Source organism: Acanthopagrus latus, chromosome 7 (assembly GCF_904848185.1).
Source record: "Acanthopagrus latus isolate v.2019 chromosome 7, fAcaLat1.1, whole genome shotgun sequence".
Taxonomy (NCBI): Eukaryota; Metazoa; Chordata; class Actinopteri; order Spariformes; family Sparidae; genus Acanthopagrus; species Acanthopagrus latus.
In genome coordinates, this window is record NC_051045.1 from 20,773,202 (window position 1) to 20,790,199 (window position 16,998).

At 45.0% G+C, this 16,998-nt stretch overlaps 1 protein-coding gene across 2 annotated transcripts in view; it reads right to left on the reverse strand.

Moving 5' to 3' along the window:
* Window positions 1-15,982, reverse strand: part of mgll (monoglyceride lipase) — a 40,190-nt gene extending 24,208 nt beyond the window's left edge. Inside the window, exons 1-3 of one of the 2 annotated variants that reach the window (XM_037103727.1) lie at window positions 15,834-15,982; window positions 13,520-13,655; window positions 42-148 (exon numbers count right to left, since the gene is read on the reverse strand). In XM_037103727.1, the coding sequence (XP_036959622.1) occupies window positions 42-148; window positions 13,520-13,647 (235 nt within the window). In that variant the 5' untranslated portion in view covers window positions 13,648-13,655; window positions 15,834-15,982. Of the gene's footprint in view, window positions 1-41; window positions 149-13,519; window positions 13,935-15,833 lie in introns of those variants that run through there. The other variant, XM_037103726.1, reaches the window with a different exon arrangement.
* Between the last annotated feature and the right edge of the window lie 1,016 nt (window positions 15,983-16,998).

The window sequence follows — 16,998 nt, forward strand, 5'->3', positions numbered from 1 at the left end:
CATGCATTCATGTAAAGCAATGTGCGCGTCTGGTGACTCACCGTGGTCGTGTGCAAACACCAGCAGGGACAGTTCCTTCAGTCTCTGCGCAATCTCATCGTACGGCCCACAATGCTCCCCGGCCCCGTGGGCGATGAACACCAGAGCCCTGAGAGGAGGAGAGGAGAAACATCGGTCGAGCGTTCACAAACGTAGACCTCCACCTGGCCACCTTAATCTCTCTCACACACACACACACACACACACAAACAAAGTGTTTGCGTTCTTTCTTGATTCCCCAGACTGTTCCGGCTCAGGTTCATCTTGAATATTTCTCAATATGGTCTGCGAGATGGAGGAACTGATGAGGTGGAGATGAGAAAGGGAAAAACACTCCAGCAAACAATCAAATGAAAATCAGAAAAAAAATCCTGACTGACAAGATGTGGGATTTTCTGTGGGAATTTGACTTTGTGCATGTGTGTGTGTGTGTGTGTGAGAGAGAGAGAGAGAGAGAGAGAGAGAGAGAGGGGCAGAGATTAAATGGCAGGATCGCAGGAAAAAAAATGAGAATGTTGAGATAGCAACTATCATCCATCTGTCCCTCTCTCTGCCTTGACACATCCCTGCCTGCCCCGATTAAAAAAAACCTCACTCTGAGGGGAATCCAGTGAAATACAATACGACCCGTTGGTACACAGCAAGCATCTTTCACAGTCCCGCTCCTCTTTGTCGAAAAAAAACATTCATTTCACTGACCTAAAACACTGGAAACTATTTGGTTTTCTGAGGGAACTGCACATTAGCGGGTCAGTTTTCCATCTGAGTGCTTTCCTAGTAGGTAATTTATGAAGTATTCCCTCGGGAAATAAACACTTCACATATCCTGAAGGTTCGCCTGCTGGTTGAGGCAAAAACATTTTGTCGATGAGGAAATTACACAGTGAGCAGCGCTGGAATTTCACCATCACCATCTCACGTAAATGACGCGGCGTGATTTGTATTTTCTTATTCTGGGTGTGTTCGCTGGTGCATAGAAGCCGTGTGTTTTATGTTCAGCAGCCCAAGTTCTGTCCGTCCTCGCTCCGCCCGTGTCTCGTGTCAAAGAGGAGAAAGAGGAGTTCGAGCAGCATTATGAAACAGACACGGATAATTACTGCATTTATCTTCATCTTTATAATGACACCGTCTCAAATGACAGCGTGAAAGGGGGCCGTTGGCTGTCTGCCGATGTTGTTGCAGAGAATTATCAGACGTATCTGCAGACCCCCATCGGCTTTACAAGGCTGTATGGCGGGTTTCAGTTTATTGTTTGTCCATCTGGCCTGAACTTTTAATGTTTTGGAAGGAGAGGAGGAGAGAAAATGTTCTTAAAAGCTTCTTGAGCTTTGCAGGCGGTTGTATCGTGATTACTGGCGTGACTTCCTAAGTAAAAAGGGAGTTTAGATTTATCTTACCGCCTGTGTTAAATGAAGAAAACGCAGTGCAGTAACACACAATTTCGGATGCCATACATTTCAGATTCACACCTCCACCTTCCATGTGCCTTGGACCAATCATGGAGGTGTTTCATAATTGCCAACAGGCCTGTGTTCTGCGGTTATGCAATGCCAGAAATTACGATTTTCAATTAGTTGTGACATCCGAACAGCCCTCGACAGAATCCCCACACAGCGAGAAATTAAGAGATTTGTCAAACGTGCCCCGGAGGTAAAGCTAAAACCAACACCGGAGCGTACTCTTTTCACAAAATTCGCTAATTATGTAAAAGCTAACAGGATAATCCCTTATTTCATTTTCACCTATTAAATCCATTTCAGTCACGGCAGACAGATGATGACAGACAGTTAGGAAGGTCTCATGTAGAGCGAAGACTTCAAAACGCAGGATTACCATCAAAGATGCGCCTCTCGCTAATTAACGCAGCCTCCCTGACACAGAGTTTGTTTAAGGTTTTGCTTCTTCGATCGGCGCATATCAAGCAGCGGCGCAGCAGTGAGGCGCGCCGGCGTTCTGCTGAGAAGCCTGCGCCAGCTTCAATCAGCTGCGGCAGACAATTAGCCCGAAATGCATTCAGGAGACGGAGGGAAAAGGGGGGGAAACGGAGTGAAAACAGGGAGAAAGTGAGTGAGAGAGAGAGAGAGAGAGAGAGAGAGCGAAAGCGGGGTGCGGAGGAGCAGAATAAGAGTAGCTGTTCATCAGGCTTCATTAGCAAGTCGCTGTGATTTCACTCGCTGCTCTTTCCCTCCTTTTATAGAAAAGCCTTCGCCTCGGGCTGAGACTTCCTCTGCACTTGTTGGCTCAGAGCGAGTGCGCGTCTACATGTATGCTGGTGTGTGTGTGTGTGTGTGTGTGTGTGTGTGTGTGTGTGTGTGTGTGTGGGGGGGTGAATGAGTGTCTTTGTATAGGCACAATGTTCTGTGACACACATGCCGAGGGGCAGCAGGGGATTAATGGGGCTAATCTGGGTTCATTGTAAAGATGACTGTACAGTGAACAGCACAGCACACACTCTGCTGAGAACCCCGGCTGCAATGTGACATTTGTAAGGTCCTCTCCATCCGTCATCTTCTAAATACCTCCTCGGTCTGCTTCGTAATCTCTTTTTCTTCTTGTCTCTCGCTTTTTTCCCCCTCCATCCTTTGCCTTTTTTCGTGTCAATTTCAGTTTTAAGGAGTTGAAAGAAGGAGGACAGAAAAATCAAATAAAGGCAAAATGACTGGTGACAGCTACCGCGAGGAGGTTTCAATTTAATTACCCAGAAATCCTAACAGATGCCTGCATTCATTCAGCTACAGGCGTTCGCAAGACAAGCGACAATATCCAAGCGTCATCAGTGCGTCCCACTTTTTCCTCCTCGCCAAAAGTGGTCTGGTGAGGCTCAAGAGGCATTCGCTTTGAACAAGTGGTACAGTCTTTGACATGTTTCCACTATAGTCAGACATCAGCCTGGACCGGTTATTGTCCCGGGTGGACAACTGCACTGCGTCTTAAGTCTTTGTTACAGAGAAGACCAATGACAGCCTCTCAGAAAGACATTAACGCAAATGGCTGCTTTGAAAGTGTCACGTCTTTTGAATGTTCCAGAATTGGTTTCTCGACCCTAAATTTCAAGATAAAAAATGTTGCAGAATCATGCTTCATTTTGTATCTTGAACACTGCTTGAAACTCCCTAAAATCATTTTTGAGCGACACACTTAATCATCTACACCCCCCCACACACATACTGTCATGATTTGTCTGACTTCTGGCGGCGGGATCTCACTTGATGCCTAGCGGATCGACTAAAATATGGGAACGTATTCAGAAAGTGTCGACCAAACTAAAAGTTTCAAAAAGTTTGCTTCTGACTGAGCTTCTCATCCAGCTGCTGAGACCAACTTCTAAGAGAAGGGTTGCTAGGGATGATATACAGTTTCTAAGATGTCTAGTAAAATAAAATTGAATTGTATTGAAAAAGATCAATCAATCGAATAAAATCAAAAAAGTACACGGATGGCCAGATTTAAACTTGTCTCCATCCGTAGATAGAATAATTTAGCCTATATCGTACAGGAAGACTGTTGCTGTCCATGAACCCAGCCTTATTTACTTCATGCAAATACGCCTTTGAATGCTTGTTGTCGGCATAAATTACCTGCAGCATTTGACTGATTGTGAGCAGGTTCTGGAGACTTTGGAAACCACGGTTTGCATAGTTTGCATCCTTTGACCTCGCCCAAATTTTACAACTATTACTCCCTCAGCTGCTGCTTCAAACATATAAAAGCCAGCAATACAGTTTAGCATCAACTTTTCAACAAATCACAAATATTCCACATCTTTCATATGTAATTTGTATGAATCCGTTTTTAAAGACAATAATGCAGTTTAGCCTCAGAATTTCAAAAAAAAGAGTTAAAAATTCCAAATCTTTCAAATATTATCAGTGTTATACAAATTTTAAAGACAGCAATGCAGTTTAGCATCAACTTTTCAACATCCAACATTTGCACTGCAGAAACTGCTTCTGTAGGTGTAAGTCAGCTGCTAATAATATTGTGCTTTCTCAGTTCCCAAGCGGAATTCTTAAATCAACAACATTTATCATTTGGTGTTGCTCATTCAACCAAGAGCTCGCTGTGCCTTACCAATGACGCACTGATTATTTCTCGCACAGCTAAACTAACTTCCAGTATCCAGATAAGAGGCTTTTAATTTTTTCTCCATCATTATCTCTCTTCACCCTCTCCCTGTCTTTCCCTCATTCCTCATGGGAACTGGAGACCCACTTGTCTCCCACACCACTTTCAGTTGCTGGAACAACATGGCTTATAACCAGCCTTATTAAAACACTCCGAGGGAGCGAGGGAGCGAGGGAGCGAGGGAGAGAGTTTTGTCCTCCCTCCGGCTCTACTCAGAGCCACTCCAAACAACCACAGGCCCCAAAACAAAGCCAAGACCCTAATCCCCTTAATGCAATGCTGACTGGCTGCTCCGAGATTAGAGAGGAACTCGAAAAAACCTTCCGACTGTGCTGAAACCTTCTGCACCTTCAATTTTTACACAAGAATTTCAGGCATGTCGCTAAAATGCTGTGCTCCGGCAAGGGGCCCACTGGATGTCCAGTGTTGAAACAGCAGAAAAAACAAGCAACCAGTAGTGAGAAGATTTAGACAATTTAGATGTTGTTTGTTATGATTCCCGACTCATTCAGTCTGAGTTTCTTGAGCGGGAGCGAGTTATCATTTTCCCTCCAGACAAGCCGAAATGTCTGCGGTGGAAAAAAGGCAGACACCGACCTGACTCTCCTGTTTTGCTAATGTTTGGGCAAGATAATGTATCTGTTGGTCTACTTGGTCCAATCATGCAGAATAACTGTTGAGTCCCTGCTCAGCAGTTTGCATTCTTAGTAACAGTTTATTAGATGTTTAAAAATTGCTGATTGGCTCATGTCTCTGGGGCAACGGTTCAACACCAGTGCGAATGTGTTTAATTAACTCTTGCTGATATGGCCGTGTAAAAACATACCGCAGTGTCAAATTAGCACTGAAGAGTTTGGTGTCCCTGTTGTCCAGACTGAACAGGAGCCAAAGCACGAGACAGACCGACCGAACACCGGCATGTTAATCTGATTAATGGACTTAGACTGCTCAGAAACTTAATGGTGTGTGTGTGTGTGTGTGTGTGTGCGTGCGTGTGTGTGCGCGCGTGTGTGTCCCTTCAATCTTCGGTGCATCACGGTGTAAGCGTAGAAAAGAGTGCCACAAATGACTGAGCTTCCTTTGAAGAGCTGCCCGAAGGACGTGATGTACAATGTGTGTATGGTCATACGTGCATGTATGCGGGTGGGGCGACCACATCAGGGCTGTTAAGTGCAGACTCCGTGAATGTACAGTTAGAGGGATGTGTAAAGAAATATAGAGGCCAAGATTAAAGGAGACGAGGGAGAGGAGAGGACCAAAGACAGGAGGAGATGAAAAACTGCATGTGAGGCAGGAAAGAGGACATCAGTGGCCTTTGAAAAGCCAAATTTAGAGACGTTTCGAGCCATAAAAGACAAGCCTCCCACAGTATCCCAAGTAAAGTGCCTGACTATGGCCGTCCTTGAAACAAATTACATGTAATTGCCATCAGTGTTTGCTGCAAAATCATTTCAGTGCGATTGGGTGGTCACAAACAAGCAGCTTCACTCCCAAGTTTTTCACATCAAGATTTTTTTAGGGGTCAAATTTCACCTTTGGATTATATTTTTGACAAAAAACAAGCCCTACAGTGGCGACCTTTGAGGTAAAAGCGGTCCACTAAGATGAGTAGTCTGAAGACGGGGACAGGAGTCCATCTTTTTGAACAAACTGCGAAAACATATTGTCCTGTTAGCGACTGAGCCAGGGAGCCTTTTGGCTGACAGTTAGCAAGTTGCTAGCAAGCTTGTAAGCTAGGACGTTAATTTCCCTTCTCAATAACTCTTATTTAAAATGAAGTAATGTACAACCTCATGAACAATAATCGAGAGGGAGTAAACCCTGCAGTGTAAACAAAATAGAAAGAAGCTCAGCTGAGCAGTGCTAGCATGTCCAAGCTGTCGCACATTTCACAGTTGTCTCCTCAAGACTTCTCAACTCTGATAGACACTGTGTCAGACTTGAGGTCTAATTGGGGCACTCGGAGCAAAACCAAATGGATGTGACAGAGAAGAACAATGAGACAGGTGGAAAATGAGATGGGAATGAGGTGTGACAAACCGGTATGGAAAAGAAAATTAAGAATGGGAGAGTGCTTACAGAAGGTGTGAGTGTGTGCTGTGCAGACAAAAAAAAAGGACAGAGACAGAGACGGAGATGGAGACAGAGGGGGAAACGAGTGAGAGACGGTTTAGGCAGACAGTCAGCGGGCGGCCACAGCAGGAACATTTACACCAGTGATACAAAAGATGCACCAAAGAGAAAAACAAATGTTTTGAAACTCTTCCACTGCACAGGGAGAGGACGTTTCATCAGCTCACCTTTTCTTCTTCGCAGACGGCAGATCTCAGTGCGCGGGAGATCATTAGTGGTGCAGTTGCAGAGAATTACGTAAGAAGTGAACAGTCACTGTGTGTTTCCTGAAAACCTGACATGCAATCGTCTGCTTGTTGTGAAAAATCTTAAAAGGAGCTAAAAAAGAGCCGAAGGAAGTGAAAGTCCCGGTGGACGAGGCAGGCTGCGTCCTGACGTCTCACTCATAGTTCTATTTCTGATCAGACTTATCCTTCGATCAGCTGTTTTCATTTAGCACCAACACAAGCTCGAATTAAATCACTGCCACTGACACCACCACTGCTGGTTTTCCACTTCTTCTTCTTGGCGTTGGAATCCTTCACTTGCACATTTTCTTCTTCGCAACTTTTCATTTTTTCCTCCGTTCTTATGTAACTGTAATTTCCTTTGATGTTTCTTATCACTATTTGCCGTTGGAGTGCTCCACTCTCACTACGGGCATCATCAAATTACATTCAGCACGTTCTTATGTCTGCAGCAGCAAAAATAAATCAAATTTGTGGATAGCTTATTATCATATAGAATGCTTTATTATTATCTACACTCACATGTCTCTGGTCTGGTGCAGGAATTACAACATCATTTTACAGCGCGAATGAAATCAATAAATCACTGTGAAAATGAGCGACAGTGGATTTAACATTGAAAACAGGCTCTGGAGCACTTCTCCTCCATCTGCTTTCTCATTAACTCACGGTAAATTGATCATAGCGGACTCTTGGAATCACCTACTCAGTGAATTTTTATGGCAATACAAGAGACCCTAATATTCTATAAACTGCATTACTTAGCTTCAATTTCCCCCCAAGTGCACACATGAAGGGAAACCGCTGTAGAGTGTTTAGCTCTGTAAAAAGATCCTCCACTGCAGGAGACACAGCGGCAGTGAAATTAAGTAGTCCGGCTGCAGAAACACTAACGGGAAAGGAAACTCTCTCGGACACTATCAGCAAAAAACAGGGATAAAGCACGACCTATTTAACCAAAATGAGTGAGTGTGTGTGTGTGTGTGTGTGTGTGTGTGTGTGTGTGTGTGTGTCCATCTGTTATGTAAAACTACAGGTGTGGAGTGCATGTTAGGTTGCTAGGCTGGTCTCCACGGGAGTTCAAAGCCCCTGTTGAATTTCTGTCGGAAGACCTGTCAGTCAGTGTTGAGCAACTCCCTGCCACCCCCCCACCTTTCACCTACTTCCCCGGTTCTAGTGAAAGGCCTTTCAGGAGCCGCTGACCTTTGACCAAGTCTGATGTTAATCCTAAAAGGAGATAATTCTATTAAAGATTTGCATGCTGGAGGTTCGTCAATGATCCTTCTTTCATGTAATGTGCACTGAACATCCGGCATGTTACAGGAGCTATTGTGCTTTTTCGCTGTCTTTCCTTTTCCTTCAGTGTTTTTTACAGGTTCTTGCACATGTAAAAAGTCTCGAAAATTAAAAAGAGAGTCCACGCCAACAGAAGATCCTCTCTCCCACAGAAAACACATCGTCAGTGGTCTCGCCTTTAATTCCGTAAGTTTGTGACATCACACAACGTCACCATGTCACACATTTGCACAGATGATGCCTCGTGGCTAGTTTGAATTGATGTAGCACAGCTGCTCTGTTGCTGCTCGCGGTGCTGGGTCAGGCATGTGTGAGCTAACTTCAAGCTCTGTGACAGTGAACTGAATATCTTTGGGTTTTGGGCAGGACGAGACATTTAAGGACGCCATCTTGGGGTTTGGGAATCACTGACCGACATTTTCCAACATTTCATGATATTTCATAGACCAAACAACTAATTGATCAATTATTGATGAAATGATTGACAGATTATTCACCTTGCACTTCCTTGAATACGACTGGATAACAAAGCATGTGATGGAGGTGTTTCAAATCCAACACCTTCATTTACCTGCTGATACGACAACGTTGTGTTGTTCACCTGCTATTTGAACATTATTTGACTGACAGCTTTGCAAAGAGCTCACATGTTTGAGGCTTTTTGGTCCCCTAGCAACGGATTCATCGATTCACCATACAGTTTTGCTATTAAACCAAAAATACACGCTCTCTGAAAAAGACCAGGATGACTGGCTGATTTCCAAGCAAAGCAGGCAGAGTTAATAACTAGCTCCTATTTTGATCTGTCCATATCTGCCCGCTGGCTGAAGGAGCTTTCCCTCTCCCTCTGGCCGATGTACACGAAGGACACCCATTGAACGGGTCTTCCTCGACCACTTAGCCTGAGATCTAAACAGTCCGCTTAATATGCTGCTATGTGCAATAAACTGTGTCGGGCCCACAGTTGCTCCAGTTAGCTGAGTCAATAAATGTCAGCCTGGCACTTTCATACTGCTGCCTGTCACCATGGATACAGCATGTCACACCACAACTTCAGTGGTGGTGACAATGACGGTGAATCATCTGCAACTTTTTTGATGATTGATACTTCCTTTAAGCCAAATTCATGCAAACACTCCTTTGTTCCAGAATCTCAGATCTAAATTTGTGCTGCTTTTCCTTCTCTTATGGGATTTTAAACCAAACACCTTTGGGTTTTGGACGAAACTCTTAATGTAAAGACGCGGGCCTTTGGAAATTGTGACTCCTCTTTAAAAAACTAATTTTGGCACTTGATAGCCCAAACGATGATTGATTATTGGAACAAATAATCGTCACATTAACTGAAGAAACTCTGTTAAAATGAAAATACTCGTACATGACACACCGCCAATTATCAGAAGTCACTGTATTATCAGAAATGTTGGTTATCACGCGCAGATCCATTTCATAAACATGCATCACAGCAAGGAGTGTTTTAATCTCCAGTCTGCTGTTTGAATGAGACTACAGAAAATCTCTTCTCTGTAGAATTCAAAGCTTATCACTGCGCCAGCTGCTACTGTGGCTGATACCAAACTGCTCCTATCACCGGAGTGACGACGATAAATGCTCCTACCGTTTAAAGAAATAATCGATAAACCACAAAAGTACTCATCCTTTCTTACAAAACACGGCATTTTAGAGAAGCAGCTACGATGAAACTTTTACTGTAAAAGCATCCACACAACATTCCGAGCCTCTGACTCCTGTTTCCTATTTGAGCTCATGGCTATAACCAGTTTTAAAGCTAAATACTTCCAGCATAATTCTATTAGCTTGTGGCTGCGCTGCATCTACCGAGCCAACCTGTGTCACATTGTGTTAAATTACTAATCTGACTAGGCTGCAGCGAGTGGGCTGCTGCGAGTCTGGAGGCTGCATGCATCCATCCAGACCCACTGAGAAGTCTTTCATTGTGAGAACCTCAGAGTGCCGGGGCAGCGTGTGCTAAGAGAGGAGGTGGTGTGTCGGAGTATTTCTTTCATGGTGAGGTGTAGGCCGTACGACAGACAACGGGCTGTCTCCGTTAGTGACACCTACTCAGCGGTTCCACTCTTTGATAATGTTCTGTGTGACTTTGCATTGAGAGGCTCAGACAGCAGCGAGTTCTCTCCAAACTGAACAGTTCAACTCTGAGCAGCAGCAGATTACAGCACATGTACGTGAGCTCTGGGAGGAGCCCGACTGATGAGGGTGTGATTTTACTTAACAGCTTCTGTTTAGTCAGCTTGTAAAACCTGCAGTAAACCCCCCTCATCCAGCTTTTGGGAGCTGCTAGCTCAGCTAAAACATTTTCATTGGTCTGGGCGTCGAGAGGGATTTAATTGTCCCGCATGCAGCTCCAAATTTCCGTGCACGACACACAAAACTCACCGTACAGCGTCGCGACACCGATCCATAAATCGGCCGTTGGACACAAATATTGGCGGATGAATACACACAACACGACACATCGCATCTCATGGACACATCGCATGCCTCTCTTTGCCATGAACGCATCCATTTTCAGCATGGTCACTGGCTGGCCTCCAATGAGAAAGCTCTTATATAAGCCATCCAAAGCCTTGGCTCTGTAAAGCAGTTACAACGCAGAGAGATCTGCAGCTATTTTAAGCCCGCAGTGATTCAGCTTTCTACTTCCAAAAAACATGATTTGCAGGAGAAAAAAATAAATCTGTTTTGGTTATGTCAGTGAAACTGCATTTGCTATTCTGTTTATTGATGCTTTGGGCAAGACAGAGTGGGACACATATTTAGATCTGGTTATTTATCACCAAGACTCTTGCTGACGAGCTTTAAATATAATGTTGCATAAGTGCATTTTTGCTCTTGCGGTAGTGTGGGCATGGCTCTGGGAAAGGGCTTCTGTTTGACCTCAGTGAGCCCTCAGGCCTCAGTGGCATTGTGGGTAATTGTAAGGTCAAATATTTCCCCCACTGCCTGTGCACAATCATGTACATTTACAAGTTAACTAGGGCTGCCAGAGCGCAGCAGGCAGAGGAGTTAAGTCCAAGCACAAAAACAACATGCCGAGGTTGGCTATACACAGATATCTACACGCAGGTACACAAACACCCACATGTACAAATGTAGAATAAATCAGATAACTGCGGGATAAACACACATATACACACACTCCAAACTTTCAGCCATGGTTTATGGACCAGTTATACAGCTGAGGCACAGACACAGTGTCAGTTAATGAGTCGCTGCTCTGCTGAGATGTGTGAACCTCAAGTGTGTGTCTATGTTAGTGAGAGAGATCAGTAAAATCTTGACTCCAGATGTTTTGTGGGCCTGCTGCATCTCATTCCTCCAGCGCTCTCACACTCCATACAAATATGTGGTTTGTAAGTGAGCGTAAGTGTGACATCTGCGCCGCGTTTCACGCATCGCCGCAGCCACATGTGGGCAGGGAACTTAAAACGGCCGAGGGAGCACCGAAAGGTGGCCTCCGACAGCAGAATGTTGAAAATACCCCGGTTAAACTATTAATCATGTGGTCGTGTTGTTTCATGTCTTTGCGGCTTAGCGACAACGTTTTTCGATTTGCACCGTTTCACACAGCAGAATGACCGATGAGTCAGGATCTCTTTTGTAAATGAGCTATGATGCCTTTCACAAGGGTTGGAAACATAATTCACATTAAGTATAATGGAGAAACCTCGAACTGCAAGGGTTTGTCAGTATGAGGGAACTGATGTCAGATAGCTGACAACTATTGGCCGACGTTTCCTTGTGCGGGAAGATGAAAGGTGTGCTTTGCAACATAAAGTGATGGGGGAACAGTGATGTTCCTGTTCATCTCTTTGCATTGACCTGATTTTGTAAACTTAAGTGAGCCATGTACATGTCTGTTACATTTGTGTTGTGGATTATTCAGCTTTTTATATACTGGTCCAAATCAATGCTGGGTTCAGATAGGTTTCATTGGCACTACTTTCTATACTGATACACTTGACTGCAAATAAAATTCTGTTACTCCCCGTATGCACGACAAAGACCACAAAGAACCCAAACTTGTGAAAATGCTCAAAAGCTCATTTAATGACAAATGAAAACGCAGGAGTGGGTATAGTAGTTTTGACAAAGTATCTGTTTTTCTGTTAATACTAGAGTACATGTCCCTTGTTGTATGAATTGAAAATTGATATGACGGGCAAAAGGACAGGTGCTCAAGGCCTGTTTAGGGTCTATCTGAAAATCAGCCAGGAGCTAAACTGCATTGCTAGAATAATGGCCAGGAGCTAAACTGCATTGCTAGAATAATGGCCAGGAGCTAAACTGCATTGCTAGAATATCTGCATTGCTTTAAAATGAAAAAACGGGTGGGCGCTAAGCTCCATTGCTTCACTACGGGCTGCACTGTGGGCTTAACCAGCGCAGGTGTCCTGTACCTATTTGTTTAATCATGTAAACAGGTAAATCAGCCACACAGCCCACTTGAGAAGTCGGTCTCATGCGCAGCTGCAACAAAAAACTATCTGAGCATGATCTGTGGACAGTATATCAACATAATACCAGCGTTTAACTAAAGTTGTAATGTCTATATAATAGAAAAAGTATACACAACAAGTGAAGGACAGCAGCGTTCTTTCCTTCTCTCTCTCTCTCTGCCTCGCTTTCTCCAAATGAGGATGAAGGTAAACTTATCATCATCAGCATTCTGCAGTTTGTTGTCCTTCCAAGCCCAGCTGATCTCAATACTGTAGCTTACTGTTTGATTTATTAACATCTTGGGTTGCTTGCTCGAGGAACTGCTCCTGGGTCTTTTTTTTTTCTTTCTTTCTTTTTTTAACAGGGTCATGACCCAGTACGAGTCACAGGGTGCATCTGGTGGTCGGCGCTGTGAGGAGATTACCATAATTAAAATGTTCTTTAACGAGCTTGGGTCAGCGATTGTCCATATTCACTACCACAGATTGATCTTCATCTTTTGTGACAAATCTCATGTTGTTGTTGTCGTCTCATTTCTACCCAGTGGTGTTTTTGTGTTGGACAGAAAACTGATCATCTCAATATGAGGTCAGAGAAGGCTCACAATAAACTCCCTAGATGTCAGGGATGAGGATGGCGCATTGTTATAGCCATGGGCCTGTTTGCATTTATTACTGTTGAGTTACAGCTCTGACACATCTAACAATGAACAACATGGGCTACTTTCCAGCCAGCATCATAATGTAACCCGTATGGAGAATACAATAGCCAGTGGACGTTTAGAAACAACACATCTCTGGAGAGAGAATGAGAATTAACATGTGAAAGGAGGGTTGTTTGACCAGTCACAGAGTTGGAATGAAATCAAAATAAAAACAGAAAGCAGCCTGAATCAGTCAGGTCTGGAGGTTTGTGGTGAAGAGATGAATGTGCACTAACCAGGCAGGGTTACACACCAAAGTGTGGGCTTTATTACAGCCCTGTCCAGGACTGCACACACACGTCTAATCATTAACATGCAGGACCTCAGCAGAGGGTCCTCATGTGACTCCAGGACTGAGAGCGCCCGTGTGAGTGAGACCACTTCCCCTCAAACTAAAACGATTTTAAAAACGACTCTCTTCTGGCTGCCTACTCCGTCTCACACACGCAGCCCGCACAGAGACACACACTTCCCTTTAGTTTTTTTGTTTGTTTGGCGCTCGATTTTGTCCACTGACCTTGGCGGGTCGGCGGGCTCCCAGTAGCGGCAGAACAGGTGCAGTCCGTCGGCGTTGACGATGTGCTGGAGGTCGGTGTAGGGGACTCCCTGCGGGCTCCGCCGCGGAGCAGCTCCCGGCTCGGGCATGGAGGGGTCTGCAACAGAGACACGGAGCAGCGATAACAACACATCGCTGCCGTAGAGGTAGCAGCTGACGCCGGCGGCGAGCAGGCAGGTGGCGGCGGTGACGGCGTTCATTGTCGAGAGCGGGCTGTGTGTTTGTGGTGGTGCGTGGGTTTTTTTTAGGAATGCATCGGAGATGTGTAACTAATCCTGAGCTGCACACACACACACGTACACACACACACACACACACACACACACTAGCTGTGTTGTCAGAGCGTTCGCAACGACCGGCGTTACGTCACCAGACCATATGCTCTACTTCCACAAGGTCTCTCTCTCTCTCTCTCTCTCTCTCTCTCTCTCTCTCTCTCTCTCTCTCTCGTTAATTCAAATGAACTTTATTGCCATGACCACTATTATAATCGTTATTATAATTAGGTGGTCGCTGTGAGCAGTGGCGATTCTGCAGTCTGATGAGGACCAGGGCAGAAAAGGTTCCCAGGGGGCCCCCTAACGTCCATTCATCACCATTGTTTTACTTAAATAATCAACAAAAAAATGTACAAAATCACATTAGTAGAGTGTTCTGATACAAGTAACATTTAAAAAAGCAGAAAAATTCATCATTGTCACATTGCAAATAACCCACATTATACGGCCAGCTGATGATCAACACATAGTGAAGTGTTGTTGATGAGGCAGCAGCGGTGGTGGTGCACACTATAGAGCCTGGGCGGGATATTTAAGGGGGTCTATAGTTGGCACTGAGACGTGCCAATATGAGTGACCATCGGGGCCCCCTTTTCACAAATGTCTTTAGGGGGAAAACAACAACAACCACATCGCTGCCCTGCTCTCTCCAACATCCACTGCAGGCCCACAGCAACAACACAGCAGGTCATAAACACTAAAGAATAAAAGAACAAGATGATCCATCAGCATATTATATACTTCTCAAAATACTTCTGTTTCTGGTAGGTGTGTTTCACCTGTCTGTTGTTCAGCCTTCAAACACTGAACTGCCTCACTAAAAATAAAACAGGACCTGTCACTGGCAGCCAAGCAAAACAATCTGAATTGTAATGGAAGTAAAAAACAAAGAGTTTCTCTTTGCACTTCTTGTTTTTCTTTCTCCACCTCTGCACACACTCACACACACACACACACACACACACACACCACCAGTCTCGTTACACATGAGCCTTCCCTGGCATCAGGTCCAGCTGTATACTCGGTATATCCACGTAGTCTTAATGGTATGTGCAGCATTACAATGAAGTATACGGTGTGTGTGTGTGTGTGTGTGTGTGTGTGTGTGTGTGTGTGCCGCCTGACACACGGCCAGAGATAAAAATAGCTCTTGAAGGGCCCGTGAAAGTATTTCCTGAGGTGATCGGTGTGAGGTGTCCAGTGACCTGACAGCTCCGACCGCTATACTGAACAGGTTATGCCCAGTGATAAGTACACTATGCGGCTGTTTGTTTGTGGGCCATTTTTTATTTTTTGTTCTCTCTGATGGTACTTCTATTATGAATTTCTGTTTTTGCCAACGCCAATGCGCGCAGCCCGCTGCTTCTGGGTGATTTCTTTTTTACCCGTGGCAGACAGCATTCCTCATCTCAGCTGCACATGACAGAATCATGACAGAGCGCATAAATAACAGTGGAAAGTCTGCATCACACATGTAAAAATTATATATATATATATAATCGTTGTTACTAAACTTGCAGCTGTGCGTGTGAGCGGATCCTTGCTGGAAAGCTTCGCCACTGACATGTGTGCGCAAAAAAAAAAAACACCCTTTTGTTTTCATCTCCGCTGCAAGCCACCGTTCCCACCTTCGTGCACATGGGAGAGATCTGGCTAAAAGTGGGCACGGGGGGCGAGGATGGTTACTGGCTGCAGGCTTCAAGAGAAAGAGCAAAATGTGACATAAAAGCCACGCAAGGAGCCGGTTCGTCTGGGGCTGACGGCTGAGACGGACGCCTGCCGTGGAAGTGGAGGACGCGCTGTGGCATCAGCGTTAAGGTCTGCGGTGGAAGATGCGAATATCACCGCAGAAGTGCAAGTTACATTGGTTAAAAGCACGAGGTAGAGGGGCTCTGACGCTGAGGGGGGGGGGGGGTGCCTTGAGTGTCCATGAGGTCAGAACTGAGTCCCCCCCCCCCAAGACCCGCTGCGCTGAGAAGTGACAAGATGGTACCAACCTGTGCAGGAGCGTCTCCAGTCAAGTTTCAGCTTCTTCTCGGACTCCCCGATACCTCTCTCTCTCTCTCTCTCTGTCTGTCTCTCTCTCTCTCTCTCTGTCTGTCTCTCTCTCTCTCTCTCTGTCTGTCTGTCTCTCTCTGATGCTCTGCTCTCACCACCCTCCAGGAGAAGAATGCAGTCAGTGACGATAGGGGAGAAACTAAATAAGTATGCACACGCACACCCTCTCTCTCTCTCTCTCTCTCTCTCTCTCTCTCTCTCTCTCTCTCTTTTTCTCTCTCTCATGACACACACACACACACACACACACACACACACTTTTCGCCCCAGAGGCAGGGACACAGCTCATCTCTCGCCCCCTCTGTTAACCCTCATCTACTGTAAAACCCGAGTCCACATGGTCCTCATGTTGTACATAGCACTCCTATTGATAGTCTGTTCATTTATTAATAGTATCATGGGGTGGCTGGCCTCTCCTTATTAACTGCAAAGCTTCCTCCCCATGACACAATGCCTCCATTCCTTATATACCATCACAGTGAGTCTCCAAGAATGTCTTTTCAGAATCTGTCCCCTCTCGCCTTCCTGTCCATCAAAGAGCACATGTTTAAAATCCTGCTGTTGGTTTGTAAAGCTGAGGTACACGTCTGACCCGCTGCCACCTCATCGGCCATCCGGACCTCTGCGGTTTCAGTCCCTGGAGTCAGAACTACGCATAGAGAGGCAGCGTTGAGTTAACACGCGTGCGCCACACATCTGGAACAAACTACCAGAAAAGAAAACTGCATGTCAGCTCCAACTCTCACCTTTTTTCAACCAAGGCTGAGGACCTGAGGGCTGTTTCATTTGTATGATTTTAACTTGTTTTTAATGTCTTTGATATCATGTTATGCCACTGTAAAAGCACTTTGTGTCTGAATTGTGCTAGACAAATAAACTCTCCTTGCCTCCATTCACACGTGTTTGGATTTAGGCAAGTAAAACTGCATGGTTAAAGCAGCAACGCAAGTCACATGTTCAGGCAGCATGAAAACCACATTTAGTCCTCTTACAAAGTGTTTATGCTGCTGTTATGGTGAATGTGCGAGCAAATGGCTTGTACACACAGCAAAGACTAATATGGGAATATTGCAAGCTAGTCAACGTGACTGTAAACAATGCAGG